General features: G+C 42.4%; 3 protein-coding genes and 1 long non-coding RNA gene across 4 annotated transcripts; 1 reads left to right on the forward strand and 3 right to left on the reverse strand.

The window, feature by feature from the left end:
- Positions 1–455: 455 nt before the first annotated feature.
- LOC118429214 (post-GPI attachment to proteins factor 4-like) lies at positions 456–4,040 on the reverse strand. Its single transcript, XM_035839680.1, has 2 exons — positions 3,921–4,040; positions 456–2,200 (listed from the first exon to the last, which is right to left on the reverse strand). Exon 2 carries the CDS (start codon positions 1,874–1,876, stop codon positions 668–670), a length of 1,209 nt encoding a protein of 402 aa, XP_035695573.1. The 5' UTR covers positions 1,877–2,200; positions 3,921–4,040; the 3' UTR covers positions 456–667.
- A 1,210-nt stretch (positions 4,041–5,250) lies between these two features.
- Positions 5,251–7,272, forward strand: LOC118429226 (serum paraoxonase/arylesterase 1-like). The gene has a single exon (XM_035839689.1). The coding sequence runs from the start codon at positions 5,498–5,500 to the stop codon at positions 6,596–6,598; it is 1,101 nt and encodes a 366-aa protein (XP_035695582.1). The 5' UTR covers positions 5,251–5,497; the 3' UTR covers positions 6,599–7,272.
- A 495-nt stretch (positions 7,273–7,767) lies between these two features.
- Positions 7,768–16,250, reverse strand: LOC118421568 (galactosylceramide sulfotransferase-like). The gene is made up of 4 exons (XM_035828952.1): positions 16,245–16,250; positions 15,874–15,989; positions 14,216–14,691; positions 7,768–9,095 (listed from the first exon to the last, which is right to left on the reverse strand). Exons 1-4 carry the CDS (start codon positions 16,248–16,250, stop codon positions 8,287–8,289), a joined length of 1,407 nt encoding a protein of 468 aa, XP_035684845.1. The 3' UTR covers positions 7,768–8,286.
- Positions 9,657–12,609, reverse strand: LOC118429355. Its single transcript, XR_004832722.1, has 3 exons — positions 12,478–12,609; positions 11,128–11,319; positions 9,657–10,863 (listed from the first exon to the last, which is right to left on the reverse strand). It is a non-coding gene; the product is annotated as an uncharacterized LOC118429355 (long non-coding RNA).
- Positions 16,251–22,937: the final 6,687 nt, after the last annotated feature.

Genomic DNA, 22,937 nt, shown 5'->3' on the forward strand with positions numbered 1-22,937 from the left:
CTCCAGACTATCAAATTCAATTTCTGTACCTTGCAATGGCATTCAAGTGAACACAGTAAATGGTTTGGAATGAGCCACAGTGGCTCATGAAAAAAATTTTGAAAAGCAATTTTACTATGCAATTTCAAGACATTAAAATCTTGGTACAAGCCCTTTTACATCTTAGGGTAGGATATGGCTTTCAATTTGATATGTCTGTACCAAGAAATGGTTTCTCACATGAAAATAAAGGATTTTAAAGCTGCAGAGACATGGTTGCAAAGTTCAGTCCTGAGATATTACATTTGATATTTCATTTGGACATGTTGATTCGATTCTATGGATGACATCCGTGCGCACATCAAAAATCTATAGTTCAACATCCAAACTCTGTGCGTTTAGTCATTTGACCAACCTTCCTGACCACTTAGATTTCATTTTGAAACCAACTTTTTCTTTTGCCAAACTTTTTTTCTGCATGTCCCCGTCAGTTTTGGGGGTTCCCAGAGGATGGCATCCACATAATCAAATCAACATGAACTTATGGGGCAGACAGTCAGTAGCCAACGCTAATTCTTATCACTCATTTTTCTAAGTACATATAAGTTAGTCATTACTTTAGGTGCCTCATACTCTTTGGTTTAAAAAACTTAGCCACTGATATCTCGATTTTTTTTTAAATGTCCACCTAGAAGTCCACTGGGTTCTTGATCCCTGCATGCAGGGTGGAAACAATACCGATGTGGTGAAACAGGTTCGGTTCCACCAGATATTGTTTCAACCCTGAGCTGTGCACATATTTATCCAACGCCAGGTCTATAGGTAGGACGCTACTACAGGTCTGTCCCTTTAAGTACTCTACAATGGCAGCGGCCTGGTCAGAGTTGTATAAGACGGCAGGTATACAGCAGTCGGGCGCATCAACGATAGCGTACGTGTGTACGGACATCCGACGCAGCTCGATCAGGTACTGTCTCCCGACGGCAAGGCACAACAGCACGGCGTAGAAAAAGCCCAGCACGAAAACCGTAGTTCTCTTTTTCGCATCACGTTCTGTGGTGAATCCGAAGGTGGAGACAACAAAAATGGTGCCTCCTATGAGACCGCTGCAGATTAGCTCTAAGAACAGTCGTTGTTCGTTACCGTACCCCTGCCATCTCTCGGGGTAGTACAGTTTCCAGAAGGCCCACTTCTCTGGGTTGCTCCGTAGGTTCCCGCGAATGACCTTCCCCTCGATGTTATACTTCAGCAAGTGTCGGAAAACCGTGAAGAACTCGGTTCTCGGCACTGCGTCGTCCTGTACCATCAACACGTAGCTCGGATTCAACTCCAAACTACGCTCCATACAGAAGACGTAATCCTGCTTCTCTTTCTCAAACTTCTGAATGTGAACATTCGTTGGCACCGGTTCCGAACTGTTCTTACTTATCACTGGCACATACTTGGATAAGTACATGGCTTCCCTGTGGCTTTCTGGGGGAGTGTCGACATTGCAAACTTGAAAGACGACGTTTTCCTGACGCATTAGCAGCTCTGCAAACCTGGCCACAACCTGGGTCAAATACTGCGGACCAGGTTTGGACTTCACCCCCGACCTCCTAGCGATCGTGACCACGGTTATGACAAGTTCGGGTTTGGATTTTCTTTCCAGTCTTTGCCGAAGCAGCCTGAACGTCCTGCTGTGTGGCCCATTCTGATTCAGGAAAAATTGTGCGTCCGCCACCCTGTCCTGGTTCTCAGCCTCAACTCTTCGAGCTCCCTCCTCTCTCCTCACTGACCTGGTGTAGTACTTGGAGTAGGGAAGCTCATTGCATAGGATTGGGAGAAGGACCAGAAAAGTTAAGGCATAGATGGCATAGAACCTCCTGTAAGTTCTAACAGTCGAAGGGCACAGCATTGTGCTTCAACCAGTTAATAATGGATGTCATTAAGTAACTCATTTGTTAGTGTTGAACCAACCATCTATCTGTTCGTTAAGGACGTATTAGTCATTGCCGATCCGGAGAAAACCAAAGTGTATTTTCAAACATGTTCTTGGTCTTGTTAGTCTTGAACACCTTGAGATTGGTTAACAGTTCTTTTTGTCCGAAATGTGAGAGGAACATACACGGTTGTTATAAGGTTACACTGTGAGTGAAGAGAGAAGAGTCAGGCAGCTGAGCTGACACAACAGTGCCTGTGTGATGACTGACAACACTCCCTGTTCTTCGTCAGTCCCTGTCTGTAGAAAACATTGACAACTGTCAGTTAGTCAACACAGACAAGGATCCACATAGACTGTACAAAAAAAAAAAAAAACAGCAACAAAATTACAAAACAAAATACACAGAAAACAAGACATATTTTGTTCATTGTACATATTATAAGACATAAGATGACCCTGTTCCTGTCTATGTCTTCTGTGTTTGATTCCATCCTAATAAAAATTGTCATGTGGTGCCATTATTCTTGAGTTCCGCACAGCTTTGTATTATATGGACTAGTGTTTTTGTTTGATAAAATTTGTTTGTTTGTTTGAACTTTTGTTTATTCATGAAAGCTCAAATCGGCCTGCAGACAGCTTTTCTTAATTTGTTTATTAATATTATTCACCATTCCCAGTACGCATACACAACAACAGGTGTTGCGAGTAATATGTCAAAGGTAAAGGCCCCTGAGACATAAACAACTAGAGTTCGGGGACCTCATACCTCCATGAAATATTTATTGCTTTTTTGTGGATGGTATGTATGTTTATAGTCGGTTGTATTTGAGAGTAATGGTTATAAATGTTATGGGAAAGTAGTGGTGTATTTATTTAATGACACAGAGGATGTCCATCTGATTAGTAATTATCAAAATGTGACACTTAATTGTGTAATGTGCGTTTAAGAGGTTGATGGCATATGGTAGCGTGGTGTTCCTTAAGCTTGATGTTTGGCATTTAAACTGTCTAAGGTTGTCAGCGTTATTGAGGTTCGACTATGTGTCTCAGAGCGGTGTGGTGGGAGGAAGTTGGGAAACTCAGAAAGAAGAAGGGATGTGGCCAACTTTAGTCAGAATCACATCGATTCGAGCTTTCATCACAGGCCACCAACACAACAAGTATGAAACCAATCCATCCAGGTATGAAACCAATCCATCCAGCCGTTCTTGAGTAATCTTGTACACAGACAGAGACACATAACACAGAAATACAACCTCCATGACATTTCATGGAGGTAACTACTGTGCCAACTGTTACAAATATTTCAAACAGTCCTAAGCAGACATAAATAAAACTACTGGGGGTTCCCCAAACAGCTGTCACCTCACCATCTGCTTGCAGCTAAGCCCATTAACAAACACATACAGCACGATGCCTGTACCAATATATCTCAAATATAGGGGTGATTTCTGATATTATTACATCGATTATAACGACAGATACGGCTCCCAAAATCTCAATGATTCGAGCTTTCATCACACCCCACCAACACAACAAGTATGAAACCAATCCATCCAGCCGTTCTTGAGTAATCATCTACACAGACAGAGACACATAACAGAAAATATAACCTCCATTCCATGACATTTCATGGAGGTAAAAAACAGTGATATGCATTGTGACAATGATCTCAGGGGCCCTCACCTTTGACATTTTGCCCACAATTCCCGTTGCGGCGGATGAGTACTCAGAATGGTGAAATACTAGTAATTTACAGTAAAATAAGGACCACTTTTAATATTCATCTTAAAATGATACTTAAAAGCTTGTGAAGGCACTATTATTGTTATGCTCACATGTAAAGCTGCTGAAGAAATTTGATGCAAGAAAAAACGCTCCCCCCCCCACCTCTTTGTTTATGATAATTTCTCGCTAATTATGTTGAGTATAAACTGGCTAACGGGCACACTATTTCTATAACATTATGTACAAACCGTTAGATTTGAACAGTTTGAAATATGTTAGTAGTTTCCACCTTTGTGTTGTTGTAAGTTCTGCTGAGCCACACTCGTGTTGCCTCCTCTTTCCTTCCTGGAGGGGTTACTTCCGGTTACTGCAAAACGTCAATGTGCCGTAAAACACCCTCATCTCGTGATAAGCATCTTTCTGTCATGGTGAGCAAACCATGTTTCTGTCTTCCAAATCACGGGGGAACGTACGTTGTCCATCGGAGGGGGTGTCAGGGAGGGACAGGTGATTTTGTGGGCAATATATTTTTGCGGTATCCTTCACAAACATATATAAGCTCAATGTAAAACACTGACTAGAGTCGATTCCGAGTCACCACGAGGGTTGCCATCGTCATCATTTACAAATAGTTTCAATTGTTTTCAATTATATGCCCAGGAGATTTTATACTTTTGAAATATTTCTAATGCTATTTGAACTTTCTAAATATTTTCCCTGGTCTGTAAAACCTTTGAAATATTCACGATGTGGAACAGAGTACTTCTAACAGTTTGTAAACAATGGTAACAGCATTTTGCCATTATTTACCATTTTCTACCATTTTTTGTAATATTGGGTTAGTGGGCTAGGAAGAAAGCAATTCACACACCCTTGCAAAGTATGGTTAGGTGTCATGTCAATGGCCTACCACAAAGGGCCCAACAGTGCCCATCAGTGAAATCTAAAATTATACCAGGCAGACAAAAGGGGCTAACTTTTATGGGGCAATAAATTAATTCTACCATTTGGTAAGGTTTACCATTTTTTGTAAATATTTCTAAAAGTGAAAGAATCCCGCAGATGTTTGAAAATTATTGTAAATAAAGAGATTTTTGGGTGATCTCTTTAAAAATGTTTCCAAAGTATTCAAAGGAATTCAAATCGATTCAAAATCCCATATTAATATTTTTGAAAAAATTATAATTGTTGGGGCTTAGATATTCTTTTATTCAAAAGAATTCCAACTTATTACAATTGTTGTCTAAAAACCCTCATGGTGTCTCGGAATGGACTCTAGTACATTCAAAAACCATCGCCGTTCTGATTCTCAATGAATTGGCAGTTCCGTTGAAATACAGTTGAACCGCACAGGAAAGACAGTACTAGTAGTATGTTACTTTTGGCCTCCTTCGGTCAATATTGACCATAGTAAAATCCTAATTGATTGTATGACAGTGTAGCTGTGCAGAAAAAAACAATATAAGTACACATTATTGTGTCTTCTATCGATTTAATAGAATGATGTATTAGACTTATGTAACTCGCCTATAGTATTATGCAACGCTTTTTATGCATTCAACCAAGGAGCTTTTTGATTCAACCGACTTGTTACCTGCTTTACCATTTTCCAGACAGAACTTCTGAAGGGCCATAAAATGTATTTGGATGAGGGTCATGCGATTATATTAAGATCGATAATGGTAAGATCTGAAATGGTAATGGGAAAATGTTTATCGTATTTGATTTTGTTCTATCAATTACGTTCGACAGTTGACTTTTGGACCAGGCCACTTCCCCCACCAAGCCTCCCCACGATAACTATCGGACGGTCCCTTACGTAACGGGACATACATTAATTACTCTTCACGCCACGCTACTTCCACAATGTCTAGGGCAGTGGTGCTCGTTTTTGCAGTCGCATCGTCAGGAATCGTTTTAAACCATGTGGCAAAACTGCTCATGGCGACGGGAATGTTGAAGCATGTTTACAACCACGCGCCGGGCACCTGTAGGTTCGTTCCTGGGGCGGAGCAAGGTTCAGAAGACATCGAGCTAACCTCGTCTGGGCTGGCGTTCATCTCGTCAGGTCTGGTGCCACAAGGGTTCATCCTCGATCCTCTGTACTTATCCTACGAGCAGGGAATTCTCATGTATGACTTTCAGAACCCCACTGCAGGAGCCAAGAAACTCAACATCTTCCCTAAGAGCGCCGAAGTTGAGGAAGACTTCATGCCACACGGTATCAGCGTTTACGAAGACGATCACTCGGGAGAAGTTCGGCTCTTTGTCGTGAACCATGCCAAAGGTCACCAAGAGAGAGTGGAAATCTTCCGCTTCGACTCCGACTCAAACAGCCTGTACCACATCAAATCTATTGAGCATCCACTCTTGTACAGTCTCAACGATATCCTTGCCATAGGACCCGAGAGTTTTTACGCCTCCAACGACAAGTATACTACTGGTTTGTACACCAGGATGGCAGAGACTTGGTTTTTACTCCCTTGGTCTAACGTTGTCTACTACAGCGGCGGAGAGGCGACCATCGTGGCTGACGGCCTTGTGTACGCTAACGGTATCAGTTTATCCCCGGGGGGAAAGCTCGTGTATGTGGCCGACTTTACAAGCGGTGTTGTGAAGATCTACCACCGGCGGGACGACAACACTTTACTGTTTAGTCGGGATATTTCAATTCATTCGAGTGTTCACAAGATCTGTGTGGACCCAGCTTCTGGCGATCTGTGGGTAGGAGCCCACCCCAGCGCGTTTCACCTGGCCGAGCACCTGAAAGACGCGTCCCGCCCGTGCGGCTCCCAGGTGCTGCGGATAGAGAACCCGGCGGGAGAGAACGTCACCGTCACCGAGATGTATTCTGACGACGGCCGGTGGCTATGGGGGTCCAGTATAGGATGTTACCACGAGAAACAGCTACTGATCGGCACCATTAACCACAAGCTCATGCACTGTACAGTTGACCTTCCCCTGTAGGGTTTTATCCTATCACGCGTTGTGAGGTAGATTAGTACTAATGTGTTAACGAGGCGTGAAATCTCCATGTCAATGGCTTCAATGTATTGTCATTTGTCAACATGCTTAATCTCCAAGCAGATCCGACGGTGGCATAAGATAGTATCATGCATACGCTGGCATAGGAGTATAACCAGCCTAGTAGTGTTCATTCAATGGCTACCAAAGACTACACTTCTTGGTCAGCCTTTACTATTCCATACCACCGGTAAATCTGCCTGGAGATTAATGTGAAACTATGTCCTAGCTGAGTGTCACTTCCAATATATAAAACGTTATATTCTTTCTTATATTCTGACCGTTTCCAAAACCATATCCAGTTGCTTGAGTAACTACTTTTTGGCGTATCTTATTACCTGGATGTCTCACCTACATCTACGTTATATTCTTCATCTTTGATTTTTTACAAATTGTTGGATACTAGGAAGTAGAAGTGGTTGACTAATTTTGTTGTAATGTCAAAAACAATATGGGAGTGCAATGTGGATCCCCGTTTGTATTTGCTGCCAGAAACGTGGCATATCCATTTTATTTTGAGTTCAGTTCCAAGGTAGGGTGCTAGAGCACTTGTGCTCCATTTGTACATGTATTACTATTTGTATCAACTTTATATGTGAATGACAAAGCAAGCATAAAACCATATGAACGTGGTAACAAATAGAAATCTTTTTAAGTTGCAGAATTCCCGGACCAATGATTTATTAGAATAAGAAATAGAATTGTGACATCAGTTCGATGATTTGCCTTTGGAAAATTCCAAAGGGATACTGTATTTTTACTGGTAAGGCCACAGCAAGTAAATCCTATGGATGACATCAGCGCACACATTGCTTTTGGTCGATTTTGAAGAAGAAAAACCTCAAGATTTAGTACAATTGCACGAGAAGACACAATACCCTATTTTCATAAATATCTTTTTATCCCCCACCTGCCACAAACTACATATGTTACATACATTTGAGTCCTTTCATGAAAAACACTGTAAGTATGACTTTCTTCGTTATTGTAAATATAGACTCTCTTCATTAGATATGCAAATTAAGTCCTAAGCTGCATTTTATTAGGTAAATCTCTATACCAAAAGTACGTACATGCTTGGTATACCGGTATCTTGGAAAGCTGTCGTTCCTATACTCCGTCGTTTCCTTGGGATATTTTGACAAAAATGCACCTGCAGTTCCAGAGCAAGCTGCTAGCGGGCCAAAGCATACACTACTTCTTTCTCACACCAAAAGCTAACTGCCACCAAGAAATCAAGACCATAGCATGTCCAGGTCAGAAGATCCAGAAATGGAAGTTCTGCTGCAGTACCAAGGGCATATCCTAGGAGGGCCAAAACCGGCTTTGACCTTTGTCTTCCCAACACCTACCAACGAAATATCCTCATAATCCATCCAGAGGCTCTTGAATTGTGCTGACTACAAAAATCTGGAAACACAGACACGACACACAGACACACCCAAAACTATATAATCCATTTTTCATAAAGATAACTATTTCAATATTTAGGGAGCCTCCTGTGTGTGCGGAACATGACATGTATCTGCGTGTTTTATTACTTCTCGTAACGAACATCTAAAAAGGACTAGGGGAGAACAACAACCCCTCATAGTTCTTCATACACACTCATGGCAAGGCCTACGCCAGGATCAAGAAATCGGTTCCGGTTTCCCTCCATGATGCGGCACCGGATTCGTTAATTTTGCCGAGCTCGACTGGTCCGGCACGAGGAGACCTTCCTGGTATAGATGAGTGACGTACTCGTGGTGGGTGCATTGCTTCTTGATTTCCGTGCACAGGATGCAGTATGGTTTGCAATACAACCCACATGACCCCGACGGTTGTCTGTATTGCTGAATTCTAAGACTTTTGTCACGATGTCTGAGATTCCTGTCCTGCAGTAACGTCAGATAACATACGTGAAATATCTTCATCCAGGTACAGAACGTCGAGTCGATGTAAAATTCAGCATTCCAGGCAGTTTTACCTATGTAAACAGCAGAAAAGTTATCAAACTTTCGAATACACTCAGTTTTCATTGTCGTCTGTAGCCACCGGAAGTGGGCCAGCTCTTCCCGGAAGTCGCTCCCAGCCTTGTTGATCTTGCTCCATAGCGTGCGGTTGAAATGTTCGTACAGAGCGTAGTCAATGGCGGAGTGCTGGCGATAGTTTTGTATCAGCTTCTCCGAGAAGGACGTGTTTCCCAGTTTCCCGTACTGAAAACTGTTGTATTTAAAGTTGAGAATGTCTCGCATGTCCCAACACAGCAGCCGCCTCAGCAGCACCAACGACTCATCGAAATACTCCAGCACCATCACGAGGTCAAACTCTCGCGAGATCTTCTCGACAAACTCCCGAATGTCCTTTTCCTTTACGGATGATAGACTCTTCAGGGGAAAACCCAATTCTAAGGCGATGTTATTACAGGTTTGCGGTAGCAAAACCTGTTCTGTTTCTGCTGGCATTTATGGGCGCCGCCATTTTGTTTTGTGGTGTATGACGGGAAGGGTGGTGCCATTTTGGATCTGACGGATTAGTGTGTTGTATGGTGACGTGATGGGATGGTTAGGAAATGTGATCTTGTGCTCTTGTCGGAAACGGCAGGACGGCAAGAGCCACAATAATGAAGGATTAGTGTGTTGTATGACGGGATTGGATGGGATGGTTAGGAAATGTGATCTTGTGCTCTTGTCGGAAACGGCAGGACGGCAAGAGCCACAAGCATGAAGGATTAGTGTATTGTATGACGGGATTGGATGGGATGGTTAGGAAATATGATCTTGTGGTCTTGTCGGAAACGGCCGGACCGCAAGAGCCACAAGCATGAAGGATTAGTGTGTTGTATGACGGGATTGGATGGGATGGTTAGGAAATATGATCGTGTGGTCTTGTCGGAAACGGCAGGACGGCAAGAGCCACAAGCATGAAGGATTATTATGATGAATGATTTGATGAGATGGTTTGTACATATGATCTTGTGGTTTTGTCGGAAACATGATAAAGAATGATATGCATGGAGTCATGGACACATAACCTGTATATAGATACAGGTTCTTTTATATGCCGATATGAAGATCAGCACATCAATGATAAAGAAATGACGCAGAGACAAGGATTCCCGTACACTGGGTACGGGGGGACTTATTACGCGGACTGGCTATGACTACAAAATGTTGCCTCACTTTGGACTTAACTGAGGTGCTCTATTGCTGTCCTGAACTGAACTATCTTGTCTCTATTTTACGATCTGATCTGTCTTACGTGACAGACAGCTGTACAACTGTCACACGACATCGGTGACTTAATGTCTCTACTGCAGTACACTTCATTAAACTAAATTAATAACCGTCAAAGGATAACAATCATGGTACAACAATAACAATTACAACCGTCCCACGTTTAAGTGGGGTTGCAAACTTGCAAGTATTAAAGTAACGGTTTCAAATTTTACTGCAAGCATAATAATTGTACAGCACATTTGTATGGGTATTCGTACCAAAATGTACATCTATCCCCGCTTTGACTTGGACCGTCGTCGGCGAGGTTAATTACCTTAATTGTATACTCTTTGATTTACGTATACAGCCTACAATGAAGAAGTTACACCCTACAATGCATAAAAGAGTAGACAATACATATTCGTATAAATCCAATAACTCAGAGAGCACATATACGCCAGTCCATGAATTCTCCGTCCGTGAATGGTCCCAGGCTTCCTTTGGTTGTAGCAGCCCAACCGTTTCGCTGCATACTGCTATTAGCCTATACCAGACTGACTACACTGAATGTAGAGAATAATTTTGAAGCGGAATTTTGCTACCAGAGTGTTTGGTCGGCCGCGTAGCCAGAGGAGTAACCATAACCTTAGCGGCGTGTACTGACTTCTTTGGCCAATTTCCCGATTTTTGTGAGGAATTCTATGATAACGACCCCCCCTTAGGAAGGCCTGGTGGCGGCTATGCTCTAGGTCTAATAAAAGTATTTCCCTCTTATGGACTTCTCAGTCCTACAGATGACACTGTTCAGGGTGTTGTATATGGCGTCCCTCGGTCCCCCACACGGACGTCCTCTCCGGTTTCTTCCATTAATACAGCTTGCCTTGCTTAGCTTCCCGTGGAAGGTCTCTGACGACTTTCCCCGCTGCGGTTGGCCATGATTATCTGTGTGGCCAGATTGTGCCGTCATGGTGGGCATGGATACTGGCCGGTGTCAGGAACCTAGTCGGCCTGTACATGGATTGGGAGAGAACACACACACACACATATCAACCTTGATAAGAATAAGAATGATGTCTGTATTCATGCGATCTTAATAAAGTCCCCTATATTTCTTTTTAATTACAGGTACTTTTTAATCGTCTTCTGATAAAGAGTGCATCTACCTTGAAAATAAATAGTCCACGTTCGTCCAACCTGCAAATTGATAAAAATAATCAAACTATTATTCTACTATCCTCTTAACTGTGCTGAACTGGACGCTAAGTCACTTACCGAAGTACAGGAGAAGTGCATTGACTCCGCAGGGCCAGTTGTTAATAATCATCAGAGATCAGTCCTAGACCCATGTTGTGGCCTGTTTCCTCTATGCCTGGCAGGGAAATGACCGCTTGGCTGGGATCAGCTTGCGTTTCATTTGAGTTACGCAATATGAACACAAGGTAGTGATTGGCCTGCGACCATTCCCTAGCGGAAATAGGATAACGTTAAAACGGGTAGGGAAGAGGAAGAAGGTATGAAACAGCTGTCAGCAAATAAAATTATACGTCACGGAGAATTTGACAAAATTTATGACTCCACCCAACTCGGTAAGGTCATAAACATTGTAAGGTGCACTAGTATGTCTTGTAAAGGTATTCAGCGAGGAGTCGAAAGCTCGTGGAAATTACGAAACTGATGAAAAAACTGCTCAAATCAACATCGTAGAGAATACATGAAACGATTGCCTTATGTTAGTTTTAGAACTCTCTATACCAGCTATCTATACGATCACACTTTCGATCACGTACGAGTCGCGCTAGTAGTTTGGTTGCGCAATCCTATGCAACCTCGACGTGAATTTCAGTTGGGCTCCTTGCACTCGCTACATAGGAGGACCCTCTGTAGAAAAATTAAGATCTAAACAACGATTTTGCAAACGTGTCCTAATACCCCTGTCACATTACTGTCACATTATCCACGATTTTCGGACGCATCGATGGAAGATCGGCCATATTTATGATCGACAGAGGGTTGTGCTTATTTTTCACCTGAAAACTGTCCAATTGTGGTGCAATAAAGTTATTATTATAAGCGAGGCTCGGGCGATTGCCGCAGAACGTCACAGGGGTATAAGGAACCGCTCGAGATGTGAGCCTATGACTGTTTTACAGCTCGTCAGGGAATTTCCCATTACTCATGATCATGCAGGTGCATGTTCAGACATGACACCACTGTCACCATAGACGTAGCGGCAAGTGTAAAACATATGTGCACAAACCTTAGGAAAAGTAACACAACAAAACACGCTTCCCAACGTCTACGCCGACAGTGGTGTTGTGTTTGAACATGCACCTGCATGATCATGAGAAATTCCCTGACGAGCTAAAGGCCCAAAAAAAACACGCCTGGTGACGTTTTGGAAAGACGTGCGGGCTACTGGGGGAAACGGAAGTTTTTATTACCTTCGCCAAAAGGTCTTTATGATAAAGACTGCAACTATCTTGTCAAATAACAGGCCATGTGCATTCAACCTGCAAATTAAAAAAATATATATCTGAAACCAACAAGTTAACTTGTATCTAACTTTACCTGCAGGCTCTGACCAAACAACACAATCGAAGAATTGGACACTGAGTCACTTACCGAAGTGCGTTGACTCCGCACGGGCAGTTGTTATATATTAAAGATGAGACAAGTCCCAGACCCTGTCTCCTCTCTGCCTGCCAGCGAAATGACCGCTTGGCTTGGCTGTTTGCTTTGGCTTTTCATCTGAGTTACGCAATATCAACACTAGGTAGTGATTGGCCAGCGACCATGGGTTATTCCATACCGGAAATGGGGGGAAGGGGATAACGTTCAAGAGCAGGGATTCCTCTGTGGTTGCGTAATCCTGTGCAACCTCGCCTGCTGTTGCCTTGAGTGATTGATATGCCAGCTGGGTGTCCACAAACTCTATTGGATGATACATGTATATGTCACACTCTATTGGAATACAAGGCTGCTGGACAATGGACTACATGGCCAACAAATAACCAGTCGTTGCGTTGTTCCCCAATACAGCTAAAACAAATTTATCAAAAATAAAGATGCTAAACCGGATCTTTAAAATCCTAACCTTTACATTGCTTTGCAGGGTATTGCACGCGATTACGCAATTCCATGCCAACTGAATGACTTCTTTGAGACCAATGAATTCCTAGATACACAGCCACGAATGGTAATGAAAACTGTAGGCAACGTTCGTCTTGACATTTTCCTCATCGAGTTCTTTAGTTTTTGCAAGTCCAAAAGATGTGCCCGTAACTAATAAACTGTGCTATCGTGACAACTACATTTTTTGGGTAAATATCTCGACAGACTTTGGAAATATTGAAAAAGACACACCAGTGCTGAATAGCTTATTTGGTTCCATGTGTTGTCGTCCTTGGTTTTTGTGGTAAATCAAGGGATGTTTCAGGATTGCAACATAGCTCCTCAGATACATATTCATCTACGTCTACGGCGACAGTGGTGTTGTGTCGGAACATGCACCTGCATGATCATAAGTCAATTGGGAAATTCCCTGGCCCTGACGAGCTAACGGCCCAAAAACCCCACGCCCCATACGTGTTCGTAACCGGAAACAGGTAGTATATGCACGGTCTTGAATTGAAAAAAATGGGGATGTACATGTATACTTTTGTATGTGGAAAAAAGAACTGTGTACATGTAGTGTTGTGTGGAAAACAGGAGGATGCACATGTATACGTCCAGTGTTCTGTCCAGCTTTACAGGCTCAGGGCTTACCACCTTTTCCACACAACACTGCATGTACGGGAACGCTTCGCGGTAAATTGAGGACAGGTCGTAAACATAATCATTATGGTAGATTGATAGTGACGCGCATACCTATTAATAGGGCGACACTATCAAGAACGTTTTAGACAGTAACGGAACTTTGATGCTGTCAGTTACCATACAAGCCTTTATGCGTCGCGGTGTTCTTGATCGCCGTATCTGAAATAACTACTATAGGACCCCTATAGTATCTACCAGACTCCGGGTCGCTGGTAAACCGTAGAGATGGAACAAATAGAGGAGTAAGCCGGCCAGAGGAGAGAAGAGGTGGTCGCTCGGGCAGGTTTGACTGTAGTTCAAATCTTCTACATGCTTACCTCGTCCAAAACCCAGCCAAAGCCTAAATAATACAATATTATTATACTATCACATTTCATTTCATCACATTAATTGTTTGCAATTATTGCCTTCTATCTACTTTATTTTTGTCTCCCCACATGAGTTACACTACTTACATTTCCCCCCACATAACTAACACTCCAAGCAAAGCTGTATATATTGGTTTCCACCAATATTTAACTCTAGTTTTTTGTTTCATAATCGCCGTTTCTTGTTATGTGATGTTCAAATTTTCCTGGATTTTCCAGGAACCTTAGCAGGGGGTCTGGTCCGGGAATTTTGTACCTCGTTGCCAGCTTGTAAAAGTTAAAGGCAGACTTCAGCCGTTCCAACGGTTCCCTGACGATGGTAACAAAAGTGACGTTAGCAGAGAGTAGTTGCGTTATCCCCGCTCTATCATAGACCGTGTGATGTGTCAAGATGTCGAACGGTCTCCCCTCAATCGGCGCCGGGAGGTACATACGGTCCCGAATGCCGAACGGATACAATTGGTTGATCGACCCTTTCGGCAACAAGAACGAGAAATTGCGAAGATAGCCGAAGCGCTGGAAAATTTGCATGACGGTACTGCTTCCTGTCTTGTGGGTTTTGATGAAAGCAATGTTGGTGTTAGGCTGACAGACACTTGAATTTGACTTTATTGACGATGAGACACGTAGGTAAGGTGGTACATCGTACAGCCTGTAATACAATGGTACAAGAAAATATTGATGTTATATGTCTTCCAAGACACCGTGCGGATGTTTGTTGCCATTGTTTAGAATTGATTTTAAAGTTTTGTAATTATATGTCTAGGACATTTGATAATTCAGAAATATTTCTAAAACTATTTCAACTTGATAAATATTTCCCTGGTCCTGTAAAACTTTGGAAATATTCATGGTGTGGAATTGGATACTTCTAATGGTTTCTAAATAATGATAACAGCATTCTACCATTATTTACCATTTTCTACCATTTTCTACCATTTGTTGTAAATGGTTCGGTGGGCTGGGAAGATAGCAATTCACACATCCTTGCAAAATATGGTTGGGTGCCATGCAACAATGGCCCACCACAAAGGATCCACCAGTGCCCAGCAGTGAAATCTAAAAATATACAGATGCAACAAAAGGGCTTACTTTTATGGGGGCAATAAACTAATTTCACCATTCAGCATATGAATATTGTATTTAGATTTACAAGTAGAATTATCTTATTTCTACATTTACAAATATTTGTAAATATTTGTAAATGTGAAATATTCACACAGAAGTTTCACAATTATTCTAGATAAAGATATTTTTGCACAGTTACTTTCAAAATATTTCTAAAATATTCAAAGGAATTCAAAAAGATGAGTATTTTCTTAAGTCAATTGTTTTGAAAAGAATTTAATTATTGTGGCTCAGATATTCTTTTATTCGAAATAATTCAGACTAATTACAAGTATCACCTAAAAACCCGCATGGTGACTTGGAATGGACTCTACTCATAATTTGGGTACCTACTGGCTGGCAAAATACACCTGGTGATTATTATTATTATTATTATATGTACTATGATAAGATCTAGAGTTTCTAATATGCACATGTACATTCAAACCTTTGGTCATAGTTTGAGTATTGATACTGGAAAGCTATTACATATACATGTATGTAGTTATAGACATTAGACGAGTATCATTGTATTAATTGACTTATTACTGTTGCCTTACAAGTGTGACCATGTACAAATGTCGTGCAATAAAGTTCATTCATTCATTCTTAAAGACTTGCAAAGCAGCATATAAAACAGAATCATCATCGTCATAACGGAATAGCCAAATTTAGTCAACGAGAAGCTGTTGAATATGTCATTTAAGAGGTTATCGCTACACAATACCTTTCATCGTTTATGTGAGGCAAAGCCCAAAGCAAACTGAGCACCAACATGGCCGTTATCATGGCAAAAACGCAGACGACTGGCTGCCTTACCAACATCATGGCCACCTCGGAGTACTGGAAGGAAAATCAAAAGAATGAATTGAATGAAGAAGACCATTATTGTACCTCATGCCCGTAGGGAGGGGTCCGCTTTTTCACACTCAAAGGTCCACTTTTTCATGTCCAAGATAATTTCATAGGCATGGCTGATTTGCATTTTTCACTGATAGACATTTCATTCAATCTTTAGTGAGTCTATCAGCAAAATTTGCCCCGGAAAGTGCAGGAAATTGCTTTTCAGAGGGTCCATATTTCAAAATTTTCCCGGACCTGCATTGCGACGCCTCGTGCCTTTGGTGTCGGACATCGTGGGGGGTCGGGGAGTTATGCCCAAAGTCTTGTGTATTTAATAGAAATTCCATTAAACTTAGCCAGCGAATTTTGCCCGTCAAAATGAAGGAAATTGCGTTTTAGAGGGTCAAGATTTCAATTTTTCCGGGGGAGCATGCCCCCGGACCCCCCTAGGAAGCTCACGCCTGCGGCGCTCGATGGTGCCACAAGTACTAAAAAGAACCCCCCCCCCCCCCACCCCCAAACCAAAATCCTGGCTACGGGCATGTACCTTGCTGCTGTAACACTTTAGGTACAGGTCAGGATAATAAAGTCAAGTAGTTCTACATCCCAGGACAAGTGAGGTAACATTACTAGACTAGTGTAGTAGGAATAAACCAACAGTCCCATTGAGTATTTCGCAATGCCAAGCGCCATTTTAAAATGTGCCCAGTGAGAGTGCAGCAAAATTATAGGCTTGTAACGTTTATACATAACGTTACTGGTAGAAATTACATATTTATAAGTGGCCGCTAATACAGTAACAGTGGGGTTCAAGTACCGCTTACCGTCCTTGCCAAGGAGGTCTGAGCTTTTGTAGCGTGCTTGGTTTGGCAAGGGCAAGGACGTTATATCAGGCCTTGGGTTTGGGGAGCTTGGCTGCCCGGGTCCGGCGCGATAGGTCGCCGGAGGCGCGACCCTTCTAGGGGGGTCCGGGGGCATGCACCCCCGGAAAAATTTCAAATCTAAACCCTCTGAAACGCTATTTCCTGTATTTTGAGGGGCAAATTTTGCTGCCAGACTAAGCTAACTTCAATGACATTTCTATCAAAAATACACATAGTTTTAGCTTTAGTTATTGAGGGCGACACCCCCAACATATTTTCACCATCTCGAGCAGCGAAGGTACGAGCCGTTGCAAGGTAGGTTCTGGAAATTTTTGATATCTAGACCCTCTGAAACGCCATTTCCTGTATTTTGAGGAAGAAATTTTGCAGACAGACTAAGCTGAATTTAATTAAAATTCTAGTAGAGAAAACGATTTTTGAGGGCGACGACCCACGCACCAGCATATTTTGCACTACGTCGTCGTGAGCCCCGAAGACGCAAGCCGCCGCAAGGGAGTTTTGGAGAAATTTTTAAACCAGGACACTTTGAATGCCAAGTCCTGCATTTGAGGGAAACATTTTGCTTGTAAACAAATCTAAGTTTGATAATGAAATTTCTACTAGAAAAAGGTCGTGGGGGACGACGCTCTGGTAGCATTTCCCCACCATGTCCAGTGCCGACGGCGCGAATCCTCACAAGGGAGGTCCTTTGAAATTTTGAAATCTGGACCCTCTGAAACGTCATTTCCTGCATTTTCAGGGCCAAATTTTGCCAGTAGACTAGCGAGATTTGATGAAATTTCCATTAGTGAAAATATACACAAGGGTTTCAGCTTGATTTTATGTGTTTCAGCTTATTTTATCGTGGGGGCGACGCCCCCACGACCTATTTTTTGTGGGGGCGGCCGCCCCCACTGCCCCCATGGTGCCGCCGCCACTGTGAATGGGACCAAGAGATCGCATGTCGAAATCGACAGCGCTTTGGGCTATTAAATTAAAAGCCCAAGAGTTTCGAAACCTGCCATGTCACCGGCTAGGGCCGTCCCTCGGACGTTAAATTTAGGTTCCATTTTGTGGCTCTTCTCCCATGTAACGTTACGTTGTTTGAGGAAAGCCACAACTTAACCCTCAAGCACCCGACCTTTTTGCGACTAAAATGACCGAGTGGGGTCCAAACGGACCCCAAAATGTTTTGTTCATAAAATCTCAGTACCATTTCTTATCGGCGATCATTGTATATACATTGCTTCGTCAATTAAAGAGGAAGATTTTGAGATGTTAATGTCTTGCTAATTCCAACTCTTTATCATAATTTATGCAAAAGTTCAGAAGGACCAGGTTTTGCACTAAACCTATTCCGATCAGATAGGGGAATTTTGAGGCCCTCATCAACATTTATGTCGCATAACTCATGAACGGCTAGAGCTAAAGCTCCCAAAGTTGGTAATTTATCCAAAAATATTGTTTGCAAAAGTTTTTGGTCAATAAAGTAAGTTTATCATTTTTGGGGGTTGCCATGGCAACCATATTCTAACAGGCATATTTTTGCCAAAATTTGACAATTTCAATTTAAACAAGGTTTTCTTGGTAAACTACACCTGTTTTCGGACAACAATTAAATTCTATGAAATTCAATGTAATTTTCATGGCTTAAAATTTTTAATTTATGCTAATTTCATGACATCATTGGTCAAAATCCAAGATGGCCGCCCTGATTAGGTAAATTACGTCATAATGTCGTCACATTACATGTTGATGACACAGAAATTTTGGTGAGGATAAATAGTCCATGGGCCAGGTCCCCCCAAATGGCCATTTGGTACCAAACAAAGGGACAAAGGGTGACTTACTTTTTTGAAAAGGTTGATTCCTCTACTTCATTATTTTGCATGATAACCATGCCAGATGCCCAGCTTTATAGGAATTATCACGTGATTTTGTGACGTCACTCAAATCTATAGAACTACCAAAAATCGTTTATTACAAGTCATCAAAAGTGGTTTTAATAATCCCCAACCACATTTGATGAGTATTTCTCTGCACTTAGATCATACAAATACCTGTTGAATATATTTGGAACCATTTTGAAATAAATTTAGACAAATTTCCACATTGGTTGCCATGGCAACGGTGAAAAATAACATTTTTTTACAGGAAAGTTGCTAAACAAGCCATTGTTGGATGCTTTTGAAATTTAGCCATTATCAAGGCATGACCAATGACACCGAACGATTCATAACTAATGTAAGGGCTCTTAGAAAACATTTTAGTTAGGTAAGAATTAAATAGAACTTTTTAGTATTTTAATCCATACTACAGTGTGAATTGAAATACATGTATATTGTTTTTTTGCCGTGTTTCTCCTGCCAAATCTTTAAATAAATGGATTCAACTTTTTCATCTTTGGCCCAAATGAGTTGCAATTTGGCATGGAGGTAGAGATAGCAAATACCCCCAGACTTTTTTCCTCTCTTTTTTGGTAGAGACCTTAAAAATTGTTTCATTTAGGGTTTTTAGTCATTTTTGGCGGAAAATATATATTTTGGGCCCCTGTACCCTGGTATTACAACCTACTGACCTGAAATTTGATACAGAGGTGCATTGGGCATTTGCTCACAGGGCGCTATGAACAATTTGTGCTTACATTACTTCAAAAATGAGTTATTTGAGTTATTACACTGAACGATTCATAAACAGTGGTAGGGTTCTTAGTGGTTAGTTTAGCTCATTGGCTAGGTGCGTAAGAAAAGTAGACATACTTAGCAAAGAAGTTAGGAGACAGAAATCAGGACGCTATTTTGACATCTTGCCACTGTCATCTTGCATTTTCCAATGCAAACGTTCATCGATGTCTTGTGCCAAGGTAGAGATAGCAAATACCCCCAGACTTTTTTCCTCTCTTTTTTGGTAGAGACCTTAAAAATTGTTTCATTTAGGGTTTTTAGTCATTTTTGGCGGAAAATATATATTTTGGGCCCCTGTACCCTGGTATTACAACCTACTGACCTGAAATTTGATACAGAGGTGCATTGGGCATTTGCTCACAGGGCGCTATGAACAATTTGTGCTTACATTACTTCAAAAATGAGTTATTTGAGTTATTACACTGAACGATTCATAAACAGTGGTAGGGTTCTTAGTGGTTAGTTTAGCTCATTGGCTAGGTGCGTAAGAAAAGTAGACATACTTAGCAAAGAAGTTAGGAGACAGAAATCAGGACGCTATTTTGACATCTTGCCACTGTCATCTTGCATTTTCCAATGCAAACGTTTATCGATGTCTTGTGCCATCATTATGTTAAAAGTCCTCAAAATGACTTTTCGTTGTGAGTTGTAAGTCTGACTCAGTTACATATGGATGATATGGAGCATAATCCTAGGTCATCTTATCTTCTTTCTGTAGACAACAACAAGACTCACATGCCTCCTGGCATATTTACAACAACGAGGCAATTCACAGCAACGATTCAGCAAGAGGGCTGTTCATAAAAATTGGAATCATTGTAAGGGACATATCAAATGCTGATTCAATGCTAAAATCTTAGGAATACTATTTGTTTAAAATCTGAGTTTCAAAGTGGTATACAGTAGAAGCCAGTTAATTGCGCGTCGGATAAACGCACACTTCAGTCAATTGCACGGAATCCTTAAATTCCAAACCAGCTTCCATTCACTCCATTGTTAGTGACTTCGCTTATCTGCACGATGAAAAGTCACCAATAATGCACGTAAATTTGTCAAACATCGTCGCCAAATGGACTGAATATGCGTGCTGAAAATCGGCATACGCGGTACAATTAGGCCGATAATTGCCTGTGTAGAAGCGCAATACCGACAACATGTATGAAATTGTTATTGGGAGCAAAGGAAAATGATATTGTGGGAGGTCGTGGGCGGGTCCTGCGCGTGTCGGCGCCATAAAAAGACGCACGTCCGCCAAAAGCCGTCAAAGCCGGCAACTTGCTGTGCACGTGACAAACTCAATAAAATTTGTTCTCTACCAGTCCATTGTCTATTAGCTGTACATGTATTTGAGATTGCGGGGACATACTTTTGCGCGAAGGAGAAAATATTTGCAGTGGTTTAAAGTCATTGGCAGTCAGTCAGAAACCACACTGCGACTCGGGTCCTATAGACGGTAATAGCGGTCGCTTTTGGCGGTACGGTACCTTCGGGATCAGCAATGGTAAAGTGTACTTAAATATCATATGGAAGGCCCTGTTCACGATGCAAAAAAATGAAACGGTTCATCCGATTGGCAAGCTAAAACGGATAAATTTGTCACCATGAACGTTCCGTTTCGTTATTCTTGGTTGTGAATACAGCCATGGTTGGGTTTGGGTTGCCAGGTGATTGACAGTTTAGATGCAGAACTGTCTCCTGTGTTGCAGGGGCCTATGCCACCTTCAATAATGTATCAGGTTACTCTGATCCGACCCCTGTTGTAGTAAACGTGTCACCTGCCATACGACATATAAGGCATCACGCGCAAAAAGGTTGAAATTTGCATGTGAAACAATCTGCTTGAGAAATGAAGCTTACAGAATTGAGTAAAGCCTAATATTTTACAAAACGATACACGTTAGTAATTTTCCCATGTATTTGCGTCAAATTTAATTGATTTTGAAATATTCTGAATATTTTGCAAATTAACCTATTCCAAAAGACCTAAAAATCTGGGGCTTTTCAAACCCCAAATCCAGGTAACAGATGGAAAATCATATAATGGGGTCACATTTTTCTGCCTAAGAATTTCTCACTGCACATTTGCTGGCATATTTCAAGGACTTTATTTTTGACGCGCAGATTTTTAATGCGTGCCTAGATTTGAACGCACAGAAAACCCGTTCCCGGCTTGCTTTAAGCTAGGGGCACAACCCGCCGTACGTGCAAATACGTGCCAAAACGTCGGCAATCTTTTGGTGTCCGTAAGTGATAAGTACCGTCTCCGTACGAGCTCGTAGGGAATTCGACGGATTTGAGAGCACGCAGACACGCCGTAGAAATTTAAGTGCATGCGGAACTTTCTCTGCGTTCGGGCTGCGGATTCGCCCTCCGTACGTGCCAGTACGGGCGACGCACCTGCCATGTACAGCCAATGAGCGTACAACGCACTGGCTCCGTGAGTGTATTAAAGAGAGCACGCAGACACGCCGTAGAAATTTAAGTGCATGCGGAACTTTCTCTGCGTTCGGGCTGCGGATTCGCCCTCCGTACGTGCCAGTACGGGCGACGCACCTGCCATGTACAGCCAATGAGCGTACAACGCACTGGCTCCGTGAGTGTATTAAAGTTTTCTCACAGTCAATTGCTGTACGGACAGCGCACGTAGAACGTGCGTGCTACGCACGTGGTGATTGCGTGTTCCGTGCTTAATTCGCGCTTCACTTGTTCACCTGTGAATGCCGACGCACAACACACCTGCACTGTAACGAGGGAGCAGGTGCTCCGCACGTACAACGCACGTGGCAAGCACATGGTTTCTGCAGTATATAGAGCCGAGTCGACGAAAGACTGCCAACCCGTCTCCAAGATGCGTAAGAAGACGCAGAAGAAGCCGTCAGTTGCATCAGTAGCAGCTTCGACCAGAGCCGCCCAAAAGAAAGACCTTGAAAGGTCGTCCTATATACATCCCCGAAAAACTTACGTTCATCGCTCTTGAACGCACTTACACCATGCGAGTAAGGAAACCGTACGTAAGTAGCACGTGTAAGTAGGGCCTGCATACGTTAACAGAGACCGTAATCGCACAGAGACCGTACGTTGTAAGCACGTGCAACTCACCTACCACTTCCGCAACGAACGATGAACGCAACCGCTCGCAGCCAGGCGTGGCGTGCAGACCACGTACTTACACCTTGCGCAACCGTGCGAGTGACGTGCGTTGACGTACTCCCTCCCTGCTCTTGCCAGTCGTTCCCCACGTTTTCAGGAATACGTGGCGGACGTGGCCTCCACAAAAAAACGTACGGACAAATTGCACGTACGGCGGGTTGTGCCCCAGGATTTAACGATCTGTCCAGCTTGTGGGTTTGACATAAATGGGGGGACCAAAGAAAAATGCAGAAGAGCCACACTGGTCTGTC

The sequence above is a fragment of the Branchiostoma floridae genome, chromosome 1 (assembly GCF_000003815.2).
Source record: "Branchiostoma floridae strain S238N-H82 chromosome 1, Bfl_VNyyK, whole genome shotgun sequence".
NCBI classification, from domain to species: domain Eukaryota; kingdom Metazoa; phylum Chordata; class Leptocardii; order Amphioxiformes; family Branchiostomatidae; genus Branchiostoma; species Branchiostoma floridae.